This window comes from Notamacropus eugenii, chromosome 3 (assembly GCF_028372415.1).
Source record: "Notamacropus eugenii isolate mMacEug1 chromosome 3, mMacEug1.pri_v2, whole genome shotgun sequence".
In the NCBI taxonomy this organism is placed as follows: Eukaryota; Metazoa; Chordata; class Mammalia; order Diprotodontia; family Macropodidae; genus Notamacropus; species Notamacropus eugenii.
In genome coordinates, this window is record NC_092874.1 from 470,390,120 (window position 1) to 470,411,946 (window position 21,827).

General features: G+C 51.1%; 1 protein-coding gene across 1 annotated transcript in view; it reads right to left on the reverse strand.

The window, feature by feature from the left end:
• Nucleotides 1–1,998: 1,998 nt before the first annotated feature.
• The window catches only part of FKBP9 (FKBP prolyl isomerase 9), a 30,305-nt gene continuing 10,476 nt past the window's right edge, over nucleotides 1,999–21,827 (reverse strand). Inside the window, exons 2-10 of the mRNA XM_072598874.1 lie at nucleotides 19,914–20,059; nucleotides 17,900–18,089; nucleotides 15,657–15,802; nucleotides 13,111–13,300; nucleotides 8,382–8,527; nucleotides 6,656–6,842; nucleotides 4,662–4,807; nucleotides 3,486–3,649; nucleotides 1,999–3,123 (exon numbers count right to left, since the gene is read on the reverse strand). Coding sequence (XP_072454975.1) covers nucleotides 2,947–3,123; nucleotides 3,486–3,649; nucleotides 4,662–4,807; nucleotides 6,656–6,842; nucleotides 8,382–8,527; nucleotides 13,111–13,300; nucleotides 15,657–15,802; nucleotides 17,900–18,089; nucleotides 19,914–20,059 — 1,492 coding nt within the window. The 3' untranslated portion in view covers nucleotides 1,999–2,946. The remainder of the gene's footprint in view (nucleotides 3,124–3,485; nucleotides 3,650–4,661; nucleotides 4,808–6,655; nucleotides 6,843–8,381; nucleotides 8,528–13,110; nucleotides 13,301–15,656; nucleotides 15,803–17,899; nucleotides 18,090–19,913; nucleotides 20,060–21,827) is intronic.

The following is a 21,827-nucleotide window of genomic DNA, read 5'->3' on the forward strand; positions in this document are numbered from 1 at the left end:
CTGAGAAGCACGAAAAGTGGGAAATGGCAAGGCAGGCCTGGAAGCCTGGTCCTCCGACCCCCAATCCAGGCACACTTCCCCCTGTGTCACTCCACCTGGTCTCCTATTTATTCTATGAATTATTCCCAACCTCACTCTGGGCCTGGAAATCATAGGGCTTTAGAAGTCACTTGCTCCTTTTACAGATAAGGGATGGAAGCCACCCTGCCACAAAGGGGCAGAGCCAGGCTGAGAGCCAGGGCCTGGTCTAGGGGGGTATCTCAGGGAACCCACCATCCAGGGGAGAGCCTGTGTTGGTGACGAGCAGTCACCCTTCTAGGCAAGAGCTGTCATCTGCAGAGAGCTCGCAGAACGAAGAGAGACCACATGGCACACAGAGGCACAAAGACATCTTGGTCCAAACCCCACTTCTGCTGGCTCTGGCAGATGACCCAAGGGCACTGGAGCAAAGTGCTAGAAAAGGCGCCAATGAGGCCTCCTCCCTGGGCCCCCACAGAGCTCTCTGTTGAGGAAGGGGAGAAGACATCCAAACAGCCCTCAGTGACACACGAGGGGGGGAAGGGGAGGGCCAGAGGGGGCACAGAGCCAAGGCCCAGGAAGGACTGACATGGTCCATGAATGAGCCATAAAGGAGTATCACCTCAGTCAAACTTAGCTCAAAAAGGCCAAGGCCTCCCACTGAACTGGGGGCATCTCCTCCTGATCCATATCTGGCCGCTGGACCCAGATGGCTCCCGAGGAGAACGTGAGGCTAGTGCCTTTGCACAGCCCGGCCTCATTTAAATCCAATGCACTTCTGTGTTATGGCACCAGTCACTGATGTCACCAGGCCTCTTGGAGAATGAAGGACAAACAACATGGTCCATGAGCTGGGCCTGAGAATGGGAACCTGGCGCTCTCCAGCATCATCCATAATGGGGGAAAGGGAGTCCCTCCCACCGCAGGCACAGGAAGGGTGAAGGGCAGGAGGAAACCCCACAGAGGAGCACGGGACCTCTTGGTTGTTCCTTTCTATCACATTTTTTTTCCATTTCTTTCTGAGGGGGCAACCAAAAAAAATGATAAGGGTTCCAGACCCACAAGCTTTGGCACATGGTCAGGTGTTTATTGATCCTAAAAATTCTGATTGTTTCCATTTACTATTGATAATGTTTAATATAAAATTTTGGAATAATCTCTTTGTTCTCTCTGAAGCAAACTCAGAGAATGCCTCTTCCTATGTCCACAAAACCCAGCCAGGGCTGACTTAACATTCCTTGGGAGACCTTTAACCTAAGTCACTATCTTGAATAATGGGACGCTTTCCATATCTTAATATTTGTAGACATATACTATGTTATGGCATGTTAATGGTAAAGAAAACACAGACATCTTAGGTCATAATTTCTACGTGAAACTTCGTCAAACTCTGTTATCTTATTGTATTTACAACCTTTGCAATTAAGAAATTCCTTTTTAATGGTCTAGTGAATCACTCATGGAGAACATAAATCTGAAGGACACAGAACACCTTCTTTGTCCTAAAACAGATTTAAGGCTGCCCAATTCTTTGTATCGGTGGCCAGAACATTTCTGGCTCCATAATGCATTATGTTACCGTTTTCTTTAATAGGGAATTGATCAATTAATTAATTAAATCATAAAACGTATGCATTTAGCCTGCTGCCTTTTCTTTAACCAAGTTTTCAGGTCAACACTGTCTTGAGCCAATTGTAGTAACAGAGCTCAGAGTGCCGGGTGGGGGGACAATGAGCACTGAAGAAAGGCTGTTGGAGACTTGATCAGGAGGCCCAAGGGTCTGGGGTCACCTCTTTCTAGCCCCCGCAAGCTGCAAAACATGCCTTGCCTTCTCCTGCCTTCACACCTTTGCCCAAGCTGTATCCTTTAGAATGCCCATTGTCACCTAGCCATGCCTGAGACTTCTCACCCTTCTGAGACCCCAACAGATTCTGCCCTGTCGCGAGTGGTCTCCCAATAAGACACACAGCCACCAGAGAACAGCCTTCACTGTTTTATGTAACAAAAACTCGGTTATTGGCCCACAGGGCATCAACCGCGTGCTGTAGTCAGCTCTCAAGTTATACTGGGACAAAATACCGTCACACAATCAGACAAAGCAATTGCAGGTGGCGCTGTGCAGGCAGGCGGCCTGGGCCTCCAGGAGTGGCCAGCACTCTCGCCACATTTTCACTACCCAAGATGAAGAGGTGGGCGCAGAAGGGTCAGCAATCATTCACACGCGTTAAAAAGAAAAGGCTAAGGAGGACAGGTGGACGTGAGGACCAAGGGCTTCCTGCTTAGACAGATGGGCACTGGCAGCCACCCACCCAGGGTCTGTGAGCTTGGACCGAGGGTTCCCCAAGTCTTGGTGCTATCAAAAGCGCACACTAAGCCTTGAGGGACTGATACCTGTGTCTCCCAAGACTTGGCTGCCTCTGTCCTCCCTGTGTTGTATTTTGTGCCTTTAACAACCTGATTGTGAGGAGGTGCCGGGGCACACCAAAGGGGAAGCGTCTCTGCTTTAGCAGGTGCAAAGAGCCCTGGCCCCAAGATCCGCCCCCATCACTGGGGGGAGACGGTGAGAAGACTGCACAATGGCGCTCTTTCTGACCTGCAGGACACAAGAACCAAAGAAGCGTGAGGCTGCTTAAGTGGGAAGGCAGCGGGCACACCTTCTGGGAACCGGGAATGTCCAGGACTCCAGGTTTCTTAGGGGGACTGGCCGATGCCCTACAGGGGGCTTTCCTCCACTGACTTTATACATCCAGAGAAACTTTTCTAAACAAATGGAAACTGGAAATTAGAAAATAAAAGAGAAAAGAAGTCTTTACACAGTAGAACTGGGTGGGGTCTATGCCCCTCCTCTTCCCCATGCTTTCCCATAAGCTGCGTGATGGAGGTGACGAGGCAGAGCCTCCCACTCTGGGCACGGTGCCCCTGGCTTGGTCACAGCTCGTCGTGCCGTGCTTCCTGCTCTTTCAGCTTGAACTCTCCAGCTACGACTTTGCCATCTCCATCCCGGTCCTGGTTAGTGAACATGTTCTTCACAATCATGTCTGCGTCAAAGCCTGGCGCCAGCTTCCCCTTGCCAGATGCCACCTGCGCATGGATGTATTCTGAGAACTGTGGAGAAAAGAAAAAAAGAGAGGGAACCTTCATCCCATGGACAACAGAGGCCCAGCCCTTGGGCAGCAGGCAGGACAAAAGCGCATGTGTGACTGAGACTGAGTCATTTCCTCCAGGAGCCTCAGTTTCCCCATCTGTAAAATAAGGGACCCAGCCTCTGAGTACAGCTCTCACCCTCTATGCCTGTGAAGGGATGACCCACGGAGGAGGGACCTCTCCCATTCCACTTGGTCCCACAAGATGAATGCAAAGGGCAAACTAAGGTCCAACAACAAGAGAAACATTTCTAACAGTATCACTGCCATCCAGGCATAGAGCAGCCCCCGCGGGCACCAGGCAGGGGCTGTGCCCACCGTTACCTCCTCCAGAAGAACCTCTCCATCCCCATTCTTGTCAATTTCTTCAAAGAGGTTGGGGGACACCTCCTCTGTCCAGATAAACATGTAGCCCTCGGGCAGGCCCGACACCAGGTCCAGAAGTTCAATGTCAAAGACCAGCACCGCACTCCCCGGCACCTCTCCCACTGTGGAAGCCAAGAGCCCTAGTCAGGACTGCCCGCCCCAGGGGCCCAGATGTCCTCAGCCACAGGAAAGTTCTGGTGTGGGAACTCCTTCCACAGCTGAAGTAGCTTACAGCTACTGAGCCTGGAGTCAGGAAGACCAGAGTTCAAATCTGGCCTCAGATACTTACTGGCTGTGTGATCCTGGGCAAGTCACAACCCTTGACCTGCCTCAGTCTCCCCAGCTGTAAAATGGGGATTATAATAGCACCTGCCTCCTAAGGTGGTTGTGAGGATTAAATGAGAGCATATTTATAAATGTGCTTAGCATATAGAAGGTGTGTATATATATTTATATATAAATGTTTCTTCCCTTCCCCCAACACATATTACAACCAATCTTTGTTGTAGAGAGCTGCCAAATACATGCTGAGACTGAGAAGATTCCCTGGGTCGGGTCCCAGAGCTAATAGATGCCTGGTCTAAGTCCACATCTTCGGGACTCCAAGCACAGAACTCCACCTACTGAGCCCTGCTCTCTCCCAATTAACATCATCTGTTAAGTGTCTACTAGGTACAGGCCCCTGCTAAGTGCTGGAGAGACAGACTGACTGACCAGGCCTGGTCACCCAGGGGCTCACTCTGACACAGGATCACGCAAAGACATAGGGCATCCCTTCATCCGGCGCCTTGACCTCCCTAAACCAGTCAGGGCAAGGGCCACATCCCATCCCATGGGGAACCCCAGGACTGCCTACCCCACCCCCCCGCCCAGCTGGTCAGGATTGTGGCATTGGGAGGTGAAATTCACCTCAGCTAAACACTCTTTAAAAAAAGAAGAAAAATACTGGGGTATTTACAGGGCAATGCTTCAAGAAGCTCATTTTAACCAAATGCTACATTAAAAAAGAAAGCTTTCCATTTTAAATGGAAAATGAATTAACATTCTAAACATCATGCCCCCTTCCCTTTGGAAAGGAATAAGACAGTGATAACAAGGGGGTGACCCGGAGAGGCCAAGGGCAGTCTGACTCACCCACTCCAGCCTCCCCGTAGCCAAGGTGGGGGGGGATGACGACCGTCCGTTTCTCTCCGACACACATGTCCCGGAGCCCCATGTCCATCCCCAGCACGACCTGTCCCGATCCCAGGACGATGTTATAGGTCTTGCCCAAATTAAGTCTGAAAAACGAAATGGAATATTCCATGTTGGCAACTTGCAAATCTGTTAACCAAAACATAAAAATCTGTGGCAAGCGCTCCCCTGAGGATTCCTGTCCCGTATCTGTTGTACCTGATGCTGGCCTCAGACCCAGCTGACCCGGCTGATGTCTGGGGCCAGGGCCCCTGCCCTTTTCCCTGAGGAGCCTGGGGGCTGAGGGGATGGGCAGAAGCCTGGGGCTTCCTCCCTCTTCTAGCCAGCATGGGCCCCAGCGACATCTTGGGAGGCTCTGTTATCGGGGCCGGGGATGCCCCCAGCTCGGAGGCACATGGTGGGCTGAGATGGCTCACCTGCAGAGTCTGCTGGGATCACCAGGGCCAAAGGAGGATAGGCCTGGGAGGCTGGTAGCCTTGGGGCGGACTACTCCTTGGTGAAATGAGAGTTTGGCCTAGGGGCATCAGACTCCAAAGGCTGTCCAGGTGGCATCATCTTTTTGTTTGCTTCGCTAAGCATTCCCCAGTAACATTTTGACCAGGTTCTGGAAACACTGGGAACTCTGTGCTGGTGGCCCTGGCCTAGATCATGTCTAAATCTTTGACTAAGGCTCCTACACCCTGGGCTCAGTCTGGGGACATGCCGGAGGAGATGAGGGGACAGATGGACGCCTGGGTCTGGGGGGGAGGGGGTGTCATCACCCAAGAATCATGTGACCATATTTCAGGGTTTTTTGGGGAGGGGGATTCCCTTTTGGATAGACAGAGGTCCCTCCAGCACTGAAAATGTGGCATCCTGCAGGACATCCCTGGGCCTCCTGGTCCTGCCTGCTTGCCTCAGGGCCACAACTGTAGGTCCTACGCCCCCAAAGCAAGAAGTGGCCACCAGCCCCACAGTGCCATGAGAGGCACAAGGAGGAGCCCCTGGCCCTTCCTTGCTGTGTGTCCCCAGGCAGTCACAGAACCACTCTCAGCCTCAGTTTCCCCTTCAGTAAAATGGGAATGATAATGCCGGTCTGCCAGGGCCACTGGGAGGTTCAATGTGAGCACACAGGGAAAGTGCTGTGGACCTCACACACTACCTCCTGGCCAGCCGCCCTGCCCCTGATCCCCAGACCCAAGACTCTCCCCCCTCAGATACAGGGCACAGCACCAGCTGCTTTGGTAGAAAATAGCCTGGCCAGCCACTGGCCTCTGCTCGCCATGGTCATTTCCTCCTCTTGGCAACTATGCTTTCAAAAACTTTGTCTCATCCTGCTGTCCTTCCAGCCCCAAACACCTTTCCTTTCTTTTACTACATGACAAACAATGTATTTGAAAGTATGAAAGTGGAGCCAACAAAGCATGTGTGCATGAACACGTGCGTGTGTGTGTGCACATGCGTGTGCAGCACTCAGGGTGATCTCACAGAAAGATCCCCAGCTCCACACGAATGCCCCTCCTGCTAGAGCAGAGTGCCTGAGCAGGGTCAGGGAATCCGAACCAGCGGGCGTAGCTGACCAAGTGCTGGAGTCCGGAAGCCCTGGGTTCAGATCCTGCTTCTGCTCTCCCTCCCCCAATGCAGGTTAGCCCTGGGAGCCCCAGGAGGAGCAGGGTCCTCCAGCCCTTGAGGATCAGGGCCAAGACCCGAACCCTGGGTAGCTCCCCTCCCCCCTTAAACCCCACTGTCTCTGTTCCCAGATGAAAAAAACCAATCCTCCATACCATCCAACACCAGGTTCATGACTATGATGTTCCTGGGATGTGGGAAGGGCTCCCCCTCTGAGGGCATGGGCGCCGCCCTTCCCTGAACCTCCCCAAGGAACCAGCGGCTCCTGGGGCCCGCATACCCCGCTGCCTCTGCCTGCCCTCCCGGGGCTCCCGGGGCCCACTCACGTGGAGTCCAGCTTTGTGCCGTCCATGAGGGAGGCGTTGTAATGATACTTAAGGTAATCCCCTTTCTTGCTCAGGACGGAGCAGTTTTCGGGCTTGTAACGTGAAGTGATGTTGACAGAGTCTGAAGGGTTGTGGAAGTCAATGATGTGGATGTCAAAGACCAGGACGGCAGAACCAGGGATGTTCCCTGTGGACAGGGGAAGATGAGTCAGGGTGGGAGCAAAGCCAGGCTGAGCCCTGCCCCGGGGTGGGGGGGTCTGTGTTCTCGTGCGGGGCAGGGAAGGAAGCCCAGAGACTCCATGTACACCAGGAGCTGTGCCTGGAAGCAGAGCCTTGAAGGATGCCCTGAGGAACCTTGAAGGTACAGGTTTGAGAAGGGGAGGCATTCCAGCCTCCTGGAACCCTTGGTCTGTACAAAGGGACAGGAACGGGAGGGGAAGCTCAGGGTCCCAGAGCAGCCAGTTTGGATGGAGGCCAGTGGTGGGCAACTGGTCTCGAAAGGGAGACCTGAGCCACATCACGGGGGTTCTAGTTTATGGCAGAGACACAAGGCCATGGTCAGATGGGGGCTGAGGTGAGGGCACTGGGGCAGCTACGAAGGACAGAAATGAGGAGACTTTGGGGGAGTTAAAACAGGAAGGGGAAAGGATGACAAAGAGATTCCAGATGTGGAGGAGGGTGCTACAAGGATACAAAGACAGGCAAATCTGGAAGAGGATGGGTTTTAGGGGTGGGAAAAGCCAACAGGGTCTTCCTGACTCCATTTTAGCAAAGAGTGAAAGGAGGAATGAAGTTATTCTGCTGGTCATACCCTAACACCCTTGCCAGTTGACTCCCCCCAAACGCAGTCCCTCTCCCTGACCCTAAGCCCAGCCAGGAATCCCAGAACCCCCACATCTGGTGCTGGCTCCCCACCCCTGAACTGTGCTAGAACGCCCCAACCTCAGTATAAAGGGGAGGGACCCTCGAGGATCCCAGCCCACCCCCAGGGGACCTTTCCCCACTGGCTCAGCTGGGTCACAGATGCTGGGAAAGCAAAGGGAGGAACTCCGAGCACATCCTCGGGTATCCCTGGTCTCATGGCGTAGCAACAGGGGGCTGAATGAGGAGTCCACGGGGGCCTGCCAGAACCCAAACACCATCGCTCCTCAGGTTCTGGGGCGGAGGGGAATCCCAGCAAACAGCTTCCCCTTTTCCTGTCTCATTTCAGCCTTTGTACCTCCAGCACCCAGGACAGTAGCTGGCACACAGTAGGAACTTCATAAATAAATGTTGTTACTCAGTTGAGGAAGGGAAGCAGCCTAGAGGTCCCTGTGACTATGAGCCAGCATTTACTAAATGCTTACTCTGGGCCATTCACCAGAGATGCAAAGGAAAAAATAAATCCTGACCTAATCTGAATGGGAGAGATGCCCTGCAGGTCAGGAGGTATCTCCAAGGCACACACACAGCAAATACACAGCTGACCTTAGAGGGGAAAAGGCAAGAGGCCAGGAAAGGCCTCCTGAAAAAGGTGGGATCTAAGATGAGCCAAAGAGAGGCGAGGAGGGAGAACATTCCAGGCCTGGCCACTGCCAGGGCAAAGGCATGGAGACTGGAGATGGACAACAGAGCACATACTGGCTGGACCTCAGAAAGTACAGAGGGAAGTGTGGCTTAACAATTCTTTTTAGCTCCTCAAACACAAACACTGAGGGCTGAGGGGGTGGGGAAAAGCAGTGCTCACCTCGCCCTTCTTCTCCATAGCCCAGGTGAGGTGGGATGGTGATTCGGCGTCGCTCTCCGATGCAAACGCCTAGCAAACCTTCATCCATCCCGGCAATCACGTAGCCCTGACCAATGTAGGTGTCAAACGTGCGGTTCCGGGAATAACTGGACAAACACGCAAACTGAACTGGTTAGGAAAGATCTCCTCTCCCCTAACAGGGTTACAGGACTCAGCTGGGAGGGGTCCAGCCCCACCCCTCATACCATCAAGTTCAAGCCCTGCCCCTACTTTCCTGGGAAGGGCCTGCTTTGTCCAGGGTTGGACCTAGGACTCAAACCCAGGTCCCAGGTCTCTTCAAGGGCTAACTCTACTGCACTGACTGGACGGAGGGCCCAGGCCCCAGTACAGGACATGCCAAGCAATCTGACACCAAGGACAGGAGGACGTTTTGCCCAGGGTCAGCAGGCCCAGGCTGGGCGACTACTGGCCTGGAAGGCAACTGCTCCTCTCTGGGGACGGAGCCAGACCTTATCCTGATGGCAGTGGGGAGCCACTGGAGGTCTGGAGCAGGAGGAGTGACTCAAACAAGCAATGAATGACACACAGCAGTGACCAAGAGCAAAGAAGGTCATGAGTGTGGAAGGCCAGCAGCCAAGGGGGATGAGGCTGTGAGCAGAGGACAGCCAGAGAAGCCTCCAGCCAAGCTCAGGCCCTCCTTCACATACAGAAACAAGGCCAAAGAGAGGCCCTTGGCCTCCAAAGCCAGCAATCTCATCGTGGAAGAGGGAAAAGCATTCCCAGGTTCTGAGTCCTGCCCGACCCTCCCCCCCCTTCTCCTCCACTCCCCCTCCACTCTAGCTTTTCTGGGCGCTCTGCCGGCTCCAGCCCAGTCTCCGCTGGCCTCCACCAACGTGTCTGACTGTGCCACCTACTCCAGGGGCTCCAGTCTCAAAGACAAAATGCTCAACCGAAGCCCTTCCTTCCTCTCCAGGATATGTCAGGACCCAGAAACACACCCACTGACCGCTCCTCTCCTGTGATCCGCCATGTCCAGTCCTCTGCCTCCTGGTTCCACCCCTGGCTTATCTCCCACCTCACGCACAAGACCCATCCCAGTGCCCCCCAAGATGACTATCCGCACGTTGGAATGGAAGTTCTTGTATCCCCAGCGCTCAGCACAGCGCCTGGCACACAGTAGGCACAGTTTACAGAAATAAAGACATTGGCAGAAGGAGAACAACCAGACCGAGTGTCCAGATGAGCCTGGGCGAGCCCCAGATACCTCTCCAAGTCCCTCAGCTGCCAGGGGGCTGCCAGTCAGACTCCAGCCATCAGGGCAACCCCAAGGGTGGATCCCTGCTCTCCCTGACCCTGGGACAGTGAGGGCCTCTCAGGGAAGGATGAGGCGAATCCAAGCCCAACCAGGTGCCAGGTATATTTTGAGAGAATGTCCCTGGGTCTCTGTGGAGAAAGAAGGATGCACCTCCCACAAAGCCTGCAGGCTAAAGCTCCTGACTGCTACGAAGACAGGACAGTGTCCCTGACTTGTCCATCAGACAGGAGGCACAGACCACCAGCCGGATCCAGGAATGAATTGTTCTCACTTCTGTCAACCAAACCCATCTACACATCTCAAGTCCTGGCAAGGAACAAACCAGTGCCCAAGGGACCTCCTGTCACATGCCTCCTATGAAACGATGCCTATGATCACCTCTAAAGCTGCGGGTTCTGGTTTACCTGGGAGATCTCTTCTCTGTCACAGGGAGGCTTTCTAGGGACTGAAAGTGGGGAGAAGGTGGCCTTGAAAATCAAACTGCAGAGGGGCAGACCGGATGAAGGACTCGGCCTCTTGTTCCATGAAGCCTGCAGTTCCACTGACTTTCCAGGGTTCCAACTCCTCAGCCCAGCCACGCCCTCCCCCACCTGCCCAGGCCAACCAAGGCAGGAAGACCTGAATTTGAACCCTATCATCTCAGATAATCGTGGGCTGGGGGGCCCTGGGGGGCTCACTCAATGTCTTCCAGCCTCAGACTCTACAAAATAAGAATCTTAATAAATAGCTCCTCCCTCACAAGGCTGTGGTGCGCAATACTGGCAAGCAGCATTATTACCCCCCCATCTCCTGGCACTGGTCACCCGATTCTCCCTCAGACGTCACCATGACTTTCTGACCTCTGATTCTTTCACTTATAAGCCTCCTCTTCATCATCTCTGTCAGTCTCCCAGACCCTTCAAGGCCCAAACCCAGCACTGACTCCCTCCCAAACCCTCCCAAGCCCCAAATGAGCCTGTCTTCTCCAGAGTCAGGACACTCACCCCTGGACCACTTAGGGCACCCCTCACCCTCCACACTGAGAGAATAGGGCTGGTGCTGAACTGGGCTCCTGTGCTCTCCAAACTCCCAGGCACCCACAAGCTGTTCCCTAAGCCTAGTAGCCCTCCTTCTTCATGACTGCTTCCAGAAGCCTCTGCCTTCCTGCAAGCTCTGTGAAGGTGGCCTTGGTTCATGATCTTCCTCCATCCACCCTTGTATTGCCCCGGTAGAAAGAAAGCTCCTTCAGGCAGGTTCTGTAGCCTCCATGCCCAGCATCGTACCTGACACATAGCAGGGGCTTTATAAAATGTTCTCTGGACAGAATGGTACCTCACCCCATGGAACAAACATCAAGTGAATCTCCCAGAAACCTTGGCCCCTTCCTCCTTGGCTATGCCCTGCCTGAGGAAGTGGCCAATGAGGAGACTAGGACTAACAGCTTGGGAGATCACAGTCCAGTGGAAAAGCCAGAAGACCTGGGTTCAAATCCCCCTCCCAATATCAGTGCAACCTTTAGAAAGAGTGAGGAACCCTCCTCAAACTCTAATCCGTATTAGTCAGTCCACTGTGACTCTACAAGGGGCAATGACTGTTAGCAATTATTTTAACAGATTCATCTAGTAACACATATGTAGTCAGTCACCCACTAAAGGTATAATCCATACTTTGTGTAAGTCACACAGGAATACAGATCCTCGTAGAAGGGCCCCGTAACAGGCCTCACACTTCGATGCAGTGGTGGAGCTCACTCATGCAGCCATGAGAATGCAGACACAGATATCTCCGGCTCCAGACCAGGCATGCGCAGCATGGCAAGGAAAGCCCTCCATATGCTCTTGGAGCCCTTGGATAGCCCTGCCCAGCCATCCTGAGACCACTTAGTCAGTGGAGATATTCCTTGTTTCACCCACCCCAGGACCCTGCTGACACATCATTTCTGCTTATTTTAACTTACACATCATATGCCAACAATGGGGTGCCATACTTTGTACAGCCAGCCACTTTAGAATGTTCAGGTACTAAGTCTGGTATTAAGCCTTACAAAAATAAGGCACTGGAAGGAGGGGGTATCTCAGGTCATGAGGAAGGTCCAGGTGCACTTCATTAGAGGGGGCCAGATCCCTCTGGCTTGGAGATCTGCCTCAGTTTCTCTTTTAGTCATTTAGGGTGATTCTTGTCTCCACACTTTGGTAAAACATATTCCCTTTCTGGGACTGAACAGGGGCTGGAGCAGGTGGCCTGGGGGCCTTCCCAGTCTCAGGTCCATGGTCCGTTAACTGGAGTTTCCCTCTTGACTCAGAAAGAGGCCCTCCAGGTCAAGGTTCTGTAGGACACCTCCATCTTTATGCCCCTTGAACAACCACTGCTGATAAGACCATTCAAAAGTGTTTTAGCAGTCAACATGAAAACCAGAAATAACCTGAAAATGCTCTTGTCCAGAAGGGGCCTCATCTCCAGAGTGGGACTAGCTAACCCCAGACCCTTTCTCGGCTCTCCTTCCGCTGCCCTCCCATCCCAGCTGGCCTGGCTTTTCCTTGTTCTCTCTGACAGACAGCAAGCTGAGCTGGTGTTTGGGCATCCCAATAATCTCCCAGCAAGTGGGAGACATCTTCCCCTCCGAGCTGGCAAGAAGGCAGATACAAAACCCAGGACGGCCTCTGCCCTCCGCCTTCAGTCGGTCAGCACAAAAAAGGGGAAATCCCTGTGACTGGTCCACAAATTCAACATACGGCCACTGAGGAAGGTGAAGGTAAGGGCAGCCCCAAAGTAATTATTTTGGAAACCTGAACAGAAATGGAGCCTCTGCCTTCCAGAGACCATGACAGCTGCCCAGCACCCCAGAATTCAGAGCTGGAAGGGGCCACGCTTTACAACAGAGGAAGCTGAGCCAGACACCAGTTGATTCTCTTGCCCCAGCATCACCCAGCTAAGCAGAAGCAGCATCAGGATATGAATCCAGGCCCTCTGATCACAAATCTCTTTCCACTGCACCATCAACAGTGGCCGTGAAAAATGTTAACTTTGCTTGGTAACCAACTCGGCCTCATACAACGATAAACCTGGGGCTTTAGCATCAAGGCCACTCCCCAAAGTGGAACCCAAGGGAAATTCAGTTATACAGGCCCAGGCTCTGCACAAGCAGGACAGTGTGGAAGTACAAAAACACAAGGATTCTGGGAGGTGGAGGGCAATGTGCCACTGCATTCCAGGCAGGGGGGAGCAGCCAGAGAAAAAGCAGAAAGGTGGGAAATGAACAGCTGAGCTGGGAGCAGAGCACGGGAGCCCTTTGGAGAGCATGGCAAAGAGCCTAGAGTGGAGAGCCAGACCCTCCAGGGAAGGCTCTTTTCCCCCAGAAGCTCCCACAAACAGATACTGGTCCAGGGAGCAGAAGACACAGTCTTTAACAGGAGGTAGGGAGGGCCACTGTATTACCTGGAGTCAAACAAGGTACCATCCAGGAGGGAAGCGTTGTAGTGGTAGCGGAGGAAGTCCCCAGGGTGGCTTCTGCGTTCACAATCTTCTGGCAAAAACGTGTTCTCGATGACAATGCTATCTTTGGGATTGTGCAGGTCTAGCAAGGCCACATCAAACACCAGAGAGGCCTGCCCAGGAATATCTTTACCTAGGGGGCAATGGAATGGAGGCATCACACCAGAACTGCCATGATCTATCCTCTTATTTGCACTAGGGTCCCAAGTCAGGGATTCATTCTCCCCTCATGGTCTGGAGTGCCCACTACATGGCAGGCATTGGGCAAGGTGCAAAGGCTACTCAATCTACCCTCCTGTGTCACTAAGTGAGGCCAGGGCACGGGCAGCCCCACCACCATGTGTCATGCCTCACCTTCCCCCAGACACAAGGAGAGGCACAAGCACAGGCACGTGTGGCCAGGGGCTGACAACTCCCTGTGTGATGGAAAACCTCCGATCCTTGAAGGGAGGGAGGCTCTACACACATGCAGTTCCTGGATTCTCAAAGCAGAGGACGGCTGGCTGCCAGCCCCAGCAGGCCTTCCCCAAGGAGAAATGCTTCAAGCAGGCAGTCAGGGATGGAGGAGTCTGTGAACTCAGGGACTGGCTAGCTAAGTTTGCAGAGGCTCGTCCCTGAAGGTCAGAAACCCCAGCTGAAAAATTTGGCTGCAGCATATGAGGAAAACATCTGCTAAAGGGTAGAGGGAAGCCTCTCACATTGGGGACATCCTGGACCTTTCAAAGATGCACTGCATGTCTTCTAGTCAATCAGCAAACTCTTACCAAGTTCCTACTCAGTGCCAGGCCCTGTACCACACAGATAGAAATGCCACCGTCCCTACCTCAAGGTGCTCACATTCTCCTGGGAGAGGACACAAGGGCATGTCTCTATGAACGTATGTAGAATACAAAGTAACCCTAAGGCACAGGATGCCCCCAAAGCCAGGCATCACCCAACTGGCATCTCTACTTTGATCCAGCTTTCCTTTGGGAGCTAGGAATGTTTAGACTGAAGAGAGAGGGGAAGGAGGGGGGAGGGGGAGAAGTAGAAGAAGCATTTCTAGAGCTCCTACTATGTTCCTGGCGCTGTGCTAGCAGTGCTTTAACAATGTGATCTCACAGAAGCCTCACCCCAATCCTGGAAGGAAGATGCTGTCAGGATCCCCATTTCATGAATGAGGAAGAGAGAGGTAAAGTCACCTGCCCACGGGCACACAGCTCCCAAGCATCTGAGGCCTCCATCTTCCTGACCCCAGGCCTAGTGTTCTGGGTCCAAGTATCTGACAGGCTGTCACGTGGTCAGATTTACTGTTTGGCACCAAAGAGCAGGGAGAGCGGAGTGGCAGAATGGAGCTTTACAGGAGGGAAAATCCTCCTAACTCGAGCAGCCCCAAAGGGAAGGAGGGGCAGGCTCCTGATGCAGGGGGGCCCCACCCTTGAGGCCCTTCATTGGAGGCCAGATGACATCCTGTCCATCAGAGCCGAGCAGGAATTCTTTGCAAAAATGGGTCAGACAAAGCAAACAAGCTTTGCAAGAATCACACGTATAAATGGCATCATATTGTTCTCCTTCTCCCTGGTGGGGGGAGGGGAGGAGAGGATTTGTAACTCAAAATTTCAAAAGAAAGAACTGTTCAAAATAAATAAATAATGAGCTATCCAAATCTTTTTTAATTTAAACATAGAAAGCACAATTTTAGAAATGGGTCAGACAGCCCCTGAGTCTCCTCCGCCTCTTCTGTCCTGACGGCCTTTCAGAGATGGCCGGAATGTGCCAGGAGGCCACAAGGCACTCTGCATATCTGGTGGGACTGCTGCAGCTTTGCAAGCTCTGAGGCACCATCGAGGTAAGGAGTACCGATATTATTAATAACAAATTAATGAAATCATATTAAATGTGTTTAGAATAAATGAGTTCTCTTTTCCAATAGGACACACATCACATCAGAACCCACATTTTCAATGACTGTTCCTAGCTTCAGCTCAGATTTGTGAGTGATCAAAAAAGTCATGGATCATGTATAATCCTAGCACTTCGCATGCTCAGCCAACACATTCACAGACCACCTTTGTTATGGCTCCTGGCGGTTACTCGCAAATGGGAACATGTCCATAGCTCTGTTGATACATCCATGTGCTGCAGCCTGGGTTTCACCGAACCTCAAGAAGCAATGGGGAACAGGGAGAAGAGAAAGGGAGGGAGCAGGCCAAGGAGAGTCTGGAAATAAGTCAGCTCCAATGGCACTATCTAGGAACAAGATGGTGGCAGGAAGTGTAGCGGGGAGAGGAATGGGAGAAGAGCACGTGGCAGCCACTCGTTCACCAGGGATTTCTAACTGGAAAGTGTTCTAGAGAGCTGACTGCTTTTTACTACATGCCATTTTGACGTAATCAGACTCCCACCTGACTTCCAAAATCCAAATATTCCCAAGACAATCTCCTATTTATGAAGCCTGGCCACAGCTGAATTCAGAACGGCTACAAAAATAAAGACAGGAGAGGACTCACCATCACCATCTTCCCCATAAGCCAGGAAAGGTGGTATGGTGATGATCCGTTTTTCCCCCACACACATCCCCAGGAGGCCTTTGTCCATCCCGGGGATCAGCCAGCCAATCCCGACGTAGGTGTCATAAGTCTTCATCCGATTGTGGCTATCAAACAAAACATGAAAGGAGGTGAGTCCTGAAGCCCAGGGCCGATCCGTTGGTCTGTCAGTCAGACGACCCCATACTTTCAGGAGTCATCATCAATCAGCACTCCTGAAGTTTATGAAGAAACCAATCGATCAAAGAACAAATGTTTATTAAACACACATGGCTAGGCCTTGGGGTTACCTAGACAGAAACCCCTAGGTCCTGACCCTCCGCTGACAGCTAATATTCATTTTATCAGGGGAAATAACATGCTTATTTAAGGAGGTACAACAGAAATATGTCTGAATTCCAAAGAGATCAAACAAAAGAGAATAGGAGCTAACTGTACAAAAATATTTACAGAAACTTTTTGATGGCAAAGAATTGGAAGTTGAGGGGATGCCTCAGAGGCAGTCACCAGGTGGTCACTGAGCTGGAGGGGATGAGCAGGTGGGTGCCAGTCTGGAGCCACCAACAAGGCAGCAGCCCCAGGAGGGCAGCAGCCCCAGGAGGGCAGCAGCAGATTTTGCCAGTTTGATGGAGAAAAGGTAGTCCCTGAAGGTTCTCTTGATTTTCCTTTTTCTGATTCTAGCTCTGAACAGCAGTGATCCACAGTTTATATTACTCCTTAGAAATCTTATGATCTCCTTTGACCCCTCAACTTCCCTGGGCCTTCACAGACCAGAACCGTGCCTCTCTGGCCCCCATGCTTCTGGCTTCCCAATAAGAACGTAAGCTCCTTAGGGAGCGATCTAGCTTTCTGTGAATAGTACACACACAGTACAGTAAGGGCCTGGAAATCAGCAAATGCTTAATAAACGTGTTTCCATTCATTCATTCCTCCTCTTAGGAGCACACATTATTCTTATACGTTTCTATCAGTTCCTTAGACATTCTGGACCTTAGACATTCTCATCTCTGGATGAGAGATCATATAGTTAGTGCTGGATCTGAACTCTGAAATAATCTGGTACAACCCATTCATTTTACACATAAGGAAACTGAGTTCTAGGATTAAGTAGCTTGCCCCAAATCAAAATAAAGTAAATGTCAGAGCCAGGACTCAGACAAAGTTCTTTGACTAAAAAACAAACACTTTAACATTTATCCTTAAATGTCCATTTTTAGAGAAACAGCTTTTTTTTTTAAACACAAAATCCTTTTTCTTGATATAATCAAAGCCACTGATTTTGTGTTCCTGACTTGGTTTGTCCCATGCGGGGCTTCCAGGACTCTCTCCCGCTCACTGTACTCCTGGAGTTTCACAATAATGCCCCTCTAGGAGGGTTGAAATTGAAGCTTTCATTGCACACCGTCTCGGGGAAGGAGGGGGGAAAAAGCAGAGATGGAGGAGGAGAAAATCTAAGATTTATGGACGTGATTGTAGAAAACTAAAAGCAAGGAAATGAATTGATAAAAAAATGCCAACATAATAAACTCAGATATTTAAAAAAAAGAAAATGGTGAAGAAAATGTTAATAGTGCAAATTAAATTTTAAAATGTGAAAAAAAAGAAATTGAAGTTTCACTTCTCGAGGTTCTGTGAATTCTCTCTAGCTATAACCTGGTGTCCGTTCTGAATAATGCTGAGAAGCTCCTTTCCTGAGTCGTAATGCTCGTCTTCTTTCCTCTTTCTAAATTCCCCAAGACGCTATAAATCCTCAGGAAAAGAATCTCAACTTGTCCTCCACCTCTCACTTATCTCTTCATGGCTCCCAACCCCGGCTGGGCTGCTTCCTTGACGTTTACGGTTTTCTTCTTGGCTGACTGCTCCCTTGAACTTTTTCAGACTTACTACTGCCTTACTACTGTTCAGGTCTTTCTGGGAATTTTTAAACCACTGCAAATTCTTCTTTATTCTCGTCTCCTGATTTCCTCCTCAGAGCTAATCTTTTCCTAAACCCTCTCACACATCCTATAGTCACTTGGGGATATCTCCCCAGGATGTAACTTCCTTTGGTTCTTTGATCCATCTGACATAAAAGACACAAGAAAGTGAGACCATTTTACACTGACTCAAGTGAAGAGGCTCTGTTGTCAAAAGAAGCAAAGAGTAGATGAGAAAGGCGAGTAGAGCTGCGATTCCCTGACCTCACAGCCAAAAGCAGACCTTACCTGGAGTCAAACAGAGTCCCATCCAAGAACGTGCCATTGTAGTGATATCTGACAAAATCTGACACCTGGATTGTCCGAGAACAATTAGCTGGCTTGAAGTAAGTGTGAACTTGAACTTGGTCATCAGAATTCCAGAGGTCCATCAAGAGGACATCAAAGTGCAGCACGGAATCAGGGGGGACGACGTCAGCTGGAAATGTAAAGTAAGGTGAAACTGAGGTTGATGCCCGGCCACTCCCGCTCACAAACCTCCAAGAATCAGCCACAAATCAAAAGGCAACATTCTGTTTAAATCGTTCATACATCATTCCAAAGGACAGGACAGTGGAAAAGCTAGTGGCATTGCTTGGCTACTTCTAGATGAGCTGAAACGATTGGACAGAACAGAACAATCGGTGAGGAGGCCCTGTTAGTCTCCATTAGGGGATGTGGCTAGAGCACCAGGCTGGACTCAGGAAGACTCCTCTCTCCACCTGAGTTCAAATCCAGTCTCAGACACATACTAGCTGTGTGCTCCTGGGCAAGTCACTTAACCCTATCTGCCTCATCTATAAAATGAGCTAGAGAAGGAAATGGCAAACCACTCTGGTATCTTCAGGAAATGGCAAACCACTCTGGTATCTTCAGTAAATGGCAAACCACTCTGGTATCTTCACCAAGAAACCCCAAATGGGGCCACAAACAGTCAGACATGACTGAACATAGGGAAAGGCAACATGAAGGGGAGTACAAGCCTGCAGGCCCCCACCTCCAGCTTGAAGAATGACAGAGCGCGGCAAGCGTGATATGCATGGATCTGGGCCTGGGTCACAGTTAGCAGCAAAGATCCCCATCTGGTTGGGGCTCTGTCCTCCCTGTTCTCCCAAGGACGCTATTCTGCTCTCCCAAGGACACAAAGAGCGTGAGACCCAGTCAGACAGCCCTGACAAAGTGGACCTGCCTCCCCCTTTGCACAGGAACCATTCGATCCACACCAACAAGACCCACTTGTGGGGGGTCACAGGCACAAACCACTCAAGCGCACTCACAGTCATGCCCAAGTATCTCTCCCCTCATGAATCACAGCAGATCCTCTCTGATCTCTGCTCAAGTGATAATCAATGAACATTTATTAAGCACTTGGTTACGTGCCCTACACTGTGCTAAGCACTGGGGATCCAAAGAAAATGTGCAAACAGTCCCTGTCCTCTCTACACCGACACCAACTCTCCATTCCTGTTCCAGTTGCCAAAGCACACCGCACTCCACTCATCAAGAACTCTCACAAATACTCCAAACACCCACAGACTGTCTGGATGCTCTTTAGTAGCCCAGGAAATGGGGAACGATGATAAGAAACTGGGAGCCCCTTTTGGTTTCCACATCTCTGCCTTTCAAGTTGGCATCCCCAGAAGCAAAGGGATTTCAACAAATCCCTCTTTGTTTTAGAGCCAAGTCCATGGGAGCATAAGACTAACCATAAACTCTCCTGTTTGGCTCTTCAAGCTTCTCCCACCTTGGCTGTAGCTGGCTTTCCCAACTTCATGGACACCATCCTCCCAGACAAACCAGCCTTTTCTGTTTCTCCCAGCCATCAGTCCCTCTCCCCTCTCCAAACCTTGGCACTGGCCATGCCCCATGCTGCCTGTACCACGTTCCTCACCTCCACCTCATTCCTGCCACCCAAACACTGCCTCCTCTGCCAGCTACCAGCACCCTCCCTCCTCACTGTGTCTTCTATTACTTTGTATTAATCTACAGAGATCAGAGACATAGCTTCTCTGTACATGCGTCTACAGGCACATGGTGTCTCCCATCAGAATGTAAGCTCCTTGAGGAAAGAGGCTATCTTGCCACTTATTTGAGTAGGAGCCTGTTTGACAACTGTCTCTGCATGCCCAGGCACACATAAGCAGGAGGTGCTTAATAAATGCTTGCAGACAGTTTGATCAGGAGTCGTAAGGGCCCCCCACTGACCACGGGGCTGGAATCTGGTTTTAGTCAGTACCAGGAATCATCTCTGAGCCATACTCACGGACGCCTTCACTCCCGTAGGCAAGCTGGGGAGGAATTTTCACAAATCTCCTCTCGTTCACACACATGCCAACCAGGGCTTTGTCCATCCCTGCGATCAGCTGACCTTTCCCCACAAATACATTGAATGTAGAGCCCCGATCATAGCTGCAGAAGAGGAGAAAGGGAAGAGTCAACAAATAGCCTGCCCTTCGCTCGATCACAACAACATGGGAAAGTTCCTCAGGGCAGACAAACCAATGCAGAGCCATAAACCTCAAGGACCACTGATGGACAGGATTCAGGGGAGGGACATCCTGTCTCAGATACCACCTAGCCCTATGACCTGACCCCAATCATTTTAACCTCTGGGAGCCTCAATGTCTTCTTCTACCTTTTAGTGCTCATCCCTCATGGCCAAGGGGAGGATAGGATCAGACGCCATTTATACAAAGCACCTCACAAACCTTGCACAGGAAAGAGAACTCTGGGCTCTGAGTCGGAAAAGGCCCAGACAGACATTCTGCCGCTGCCACCTGCCTCTTTTGCATCCATGGACAAGTCACTGTCTGAGCCTCAGTGTCCCTCATGGCACAGCCCAGAAGAAAGACCATGGATCTGGTGTCAGAGAAGCTGGGTTCAAATCTTACCTCTGTGGCTACCTGCAGAGCCTTCAGCAGGTCATTTATGTTCTGTGGGCCTCAGTTTCCTCATCTGTAAAACTCAAGAGTTGGTCCAGCAATCTCAGCTCACTTTCAATTTGAAATCCCCAATGCTATCCAAGGTGCTTCCAACTCTAAACCTGTGATCCGATGATACCTGCAGCTCCCCCCTCTCAGGGCCGGTGAGAGGATTATACAGAGAATGATGTGAAGCACTTTGATATCCTTCATGTATTTTACAGATACCAACTGTTTCTGTCACTAAGAAAATCACCAAATATGGGAAGTTGTCATCTAAAAGACATAGCATAGACACTGATGAACTAAAAATATAGTAGATAAATCCAGTCGGTCAATGAAGATGTGATCTAGACAAAGAGGTCCAGATGGAGATCACTAATGGAAGCAGGCCTCCCTATCTGCATGTCTACTACACACTTCACTAGGCTGAAAGCACAGGCAGGTGGTCATGTCTGTCCCAATGATTCGTCTTTCTTCCAAAGAAGGAAGGTTTGAAGAAAGGAAGTGCCCTTGTGAATCTGGCCTGCCAATGCAGAGAGGCTGGGAGCCAAGCAGAAACAAGGGCAGATGAGATAAGTAAGAGGGGGCCTGGCACTGACTGACTGACTGACTGACTGACAGACTGGAAGCAATGACAGATAAGCATGGGGATGTGAAGAGGCAAGCAGCAGGTAGGCCAGACCTTGGGCCGTTTAGTAGTGCCCGCTCTCCTGCCTTGACTTGGTCTCCTTCCAGGGGATGAGGACAAACACTATTCGATAGAGACACAAAAGCATTCCCATCCAGGGAGGAGAAGAAAAGCCCTCCTGTCACTGTCTCCAGCCTGGTCTCCTGCACAGACTAGCAGGAATCCTAGGTGGCCACTTTCACGAACTGCCCGAGGCTGTGAGAGATGGCCAACCTTAGTCCAAATCTCTAAGCCAACCAGAACCTACCTGACTGACAAACTCCTCCTGGTCAGCCCCTCTCCATCCCAGTCATTCTGAACCCCCAATGACCATTCCAACTCTATTCTCTGTTCCCTACTCGTCTCAAGCTGCACCTTCACCCATTTCGTGACTCACTTATACAGTCAGTGCTGGAAAAGGAGGCTGGGGAGGCTGTGTCATTAGGAGGGAGTGCACTCCTGGCTCCCATTCGTATTTCCAGGCTCTCCTTCTACCGTTGTAAGTCAGTACCTCCTCTCCTTTTCTATTCAATCAATATCTACATATCTACCACCCAACCAAATTTCAGCATCTGTCGTCTACCAG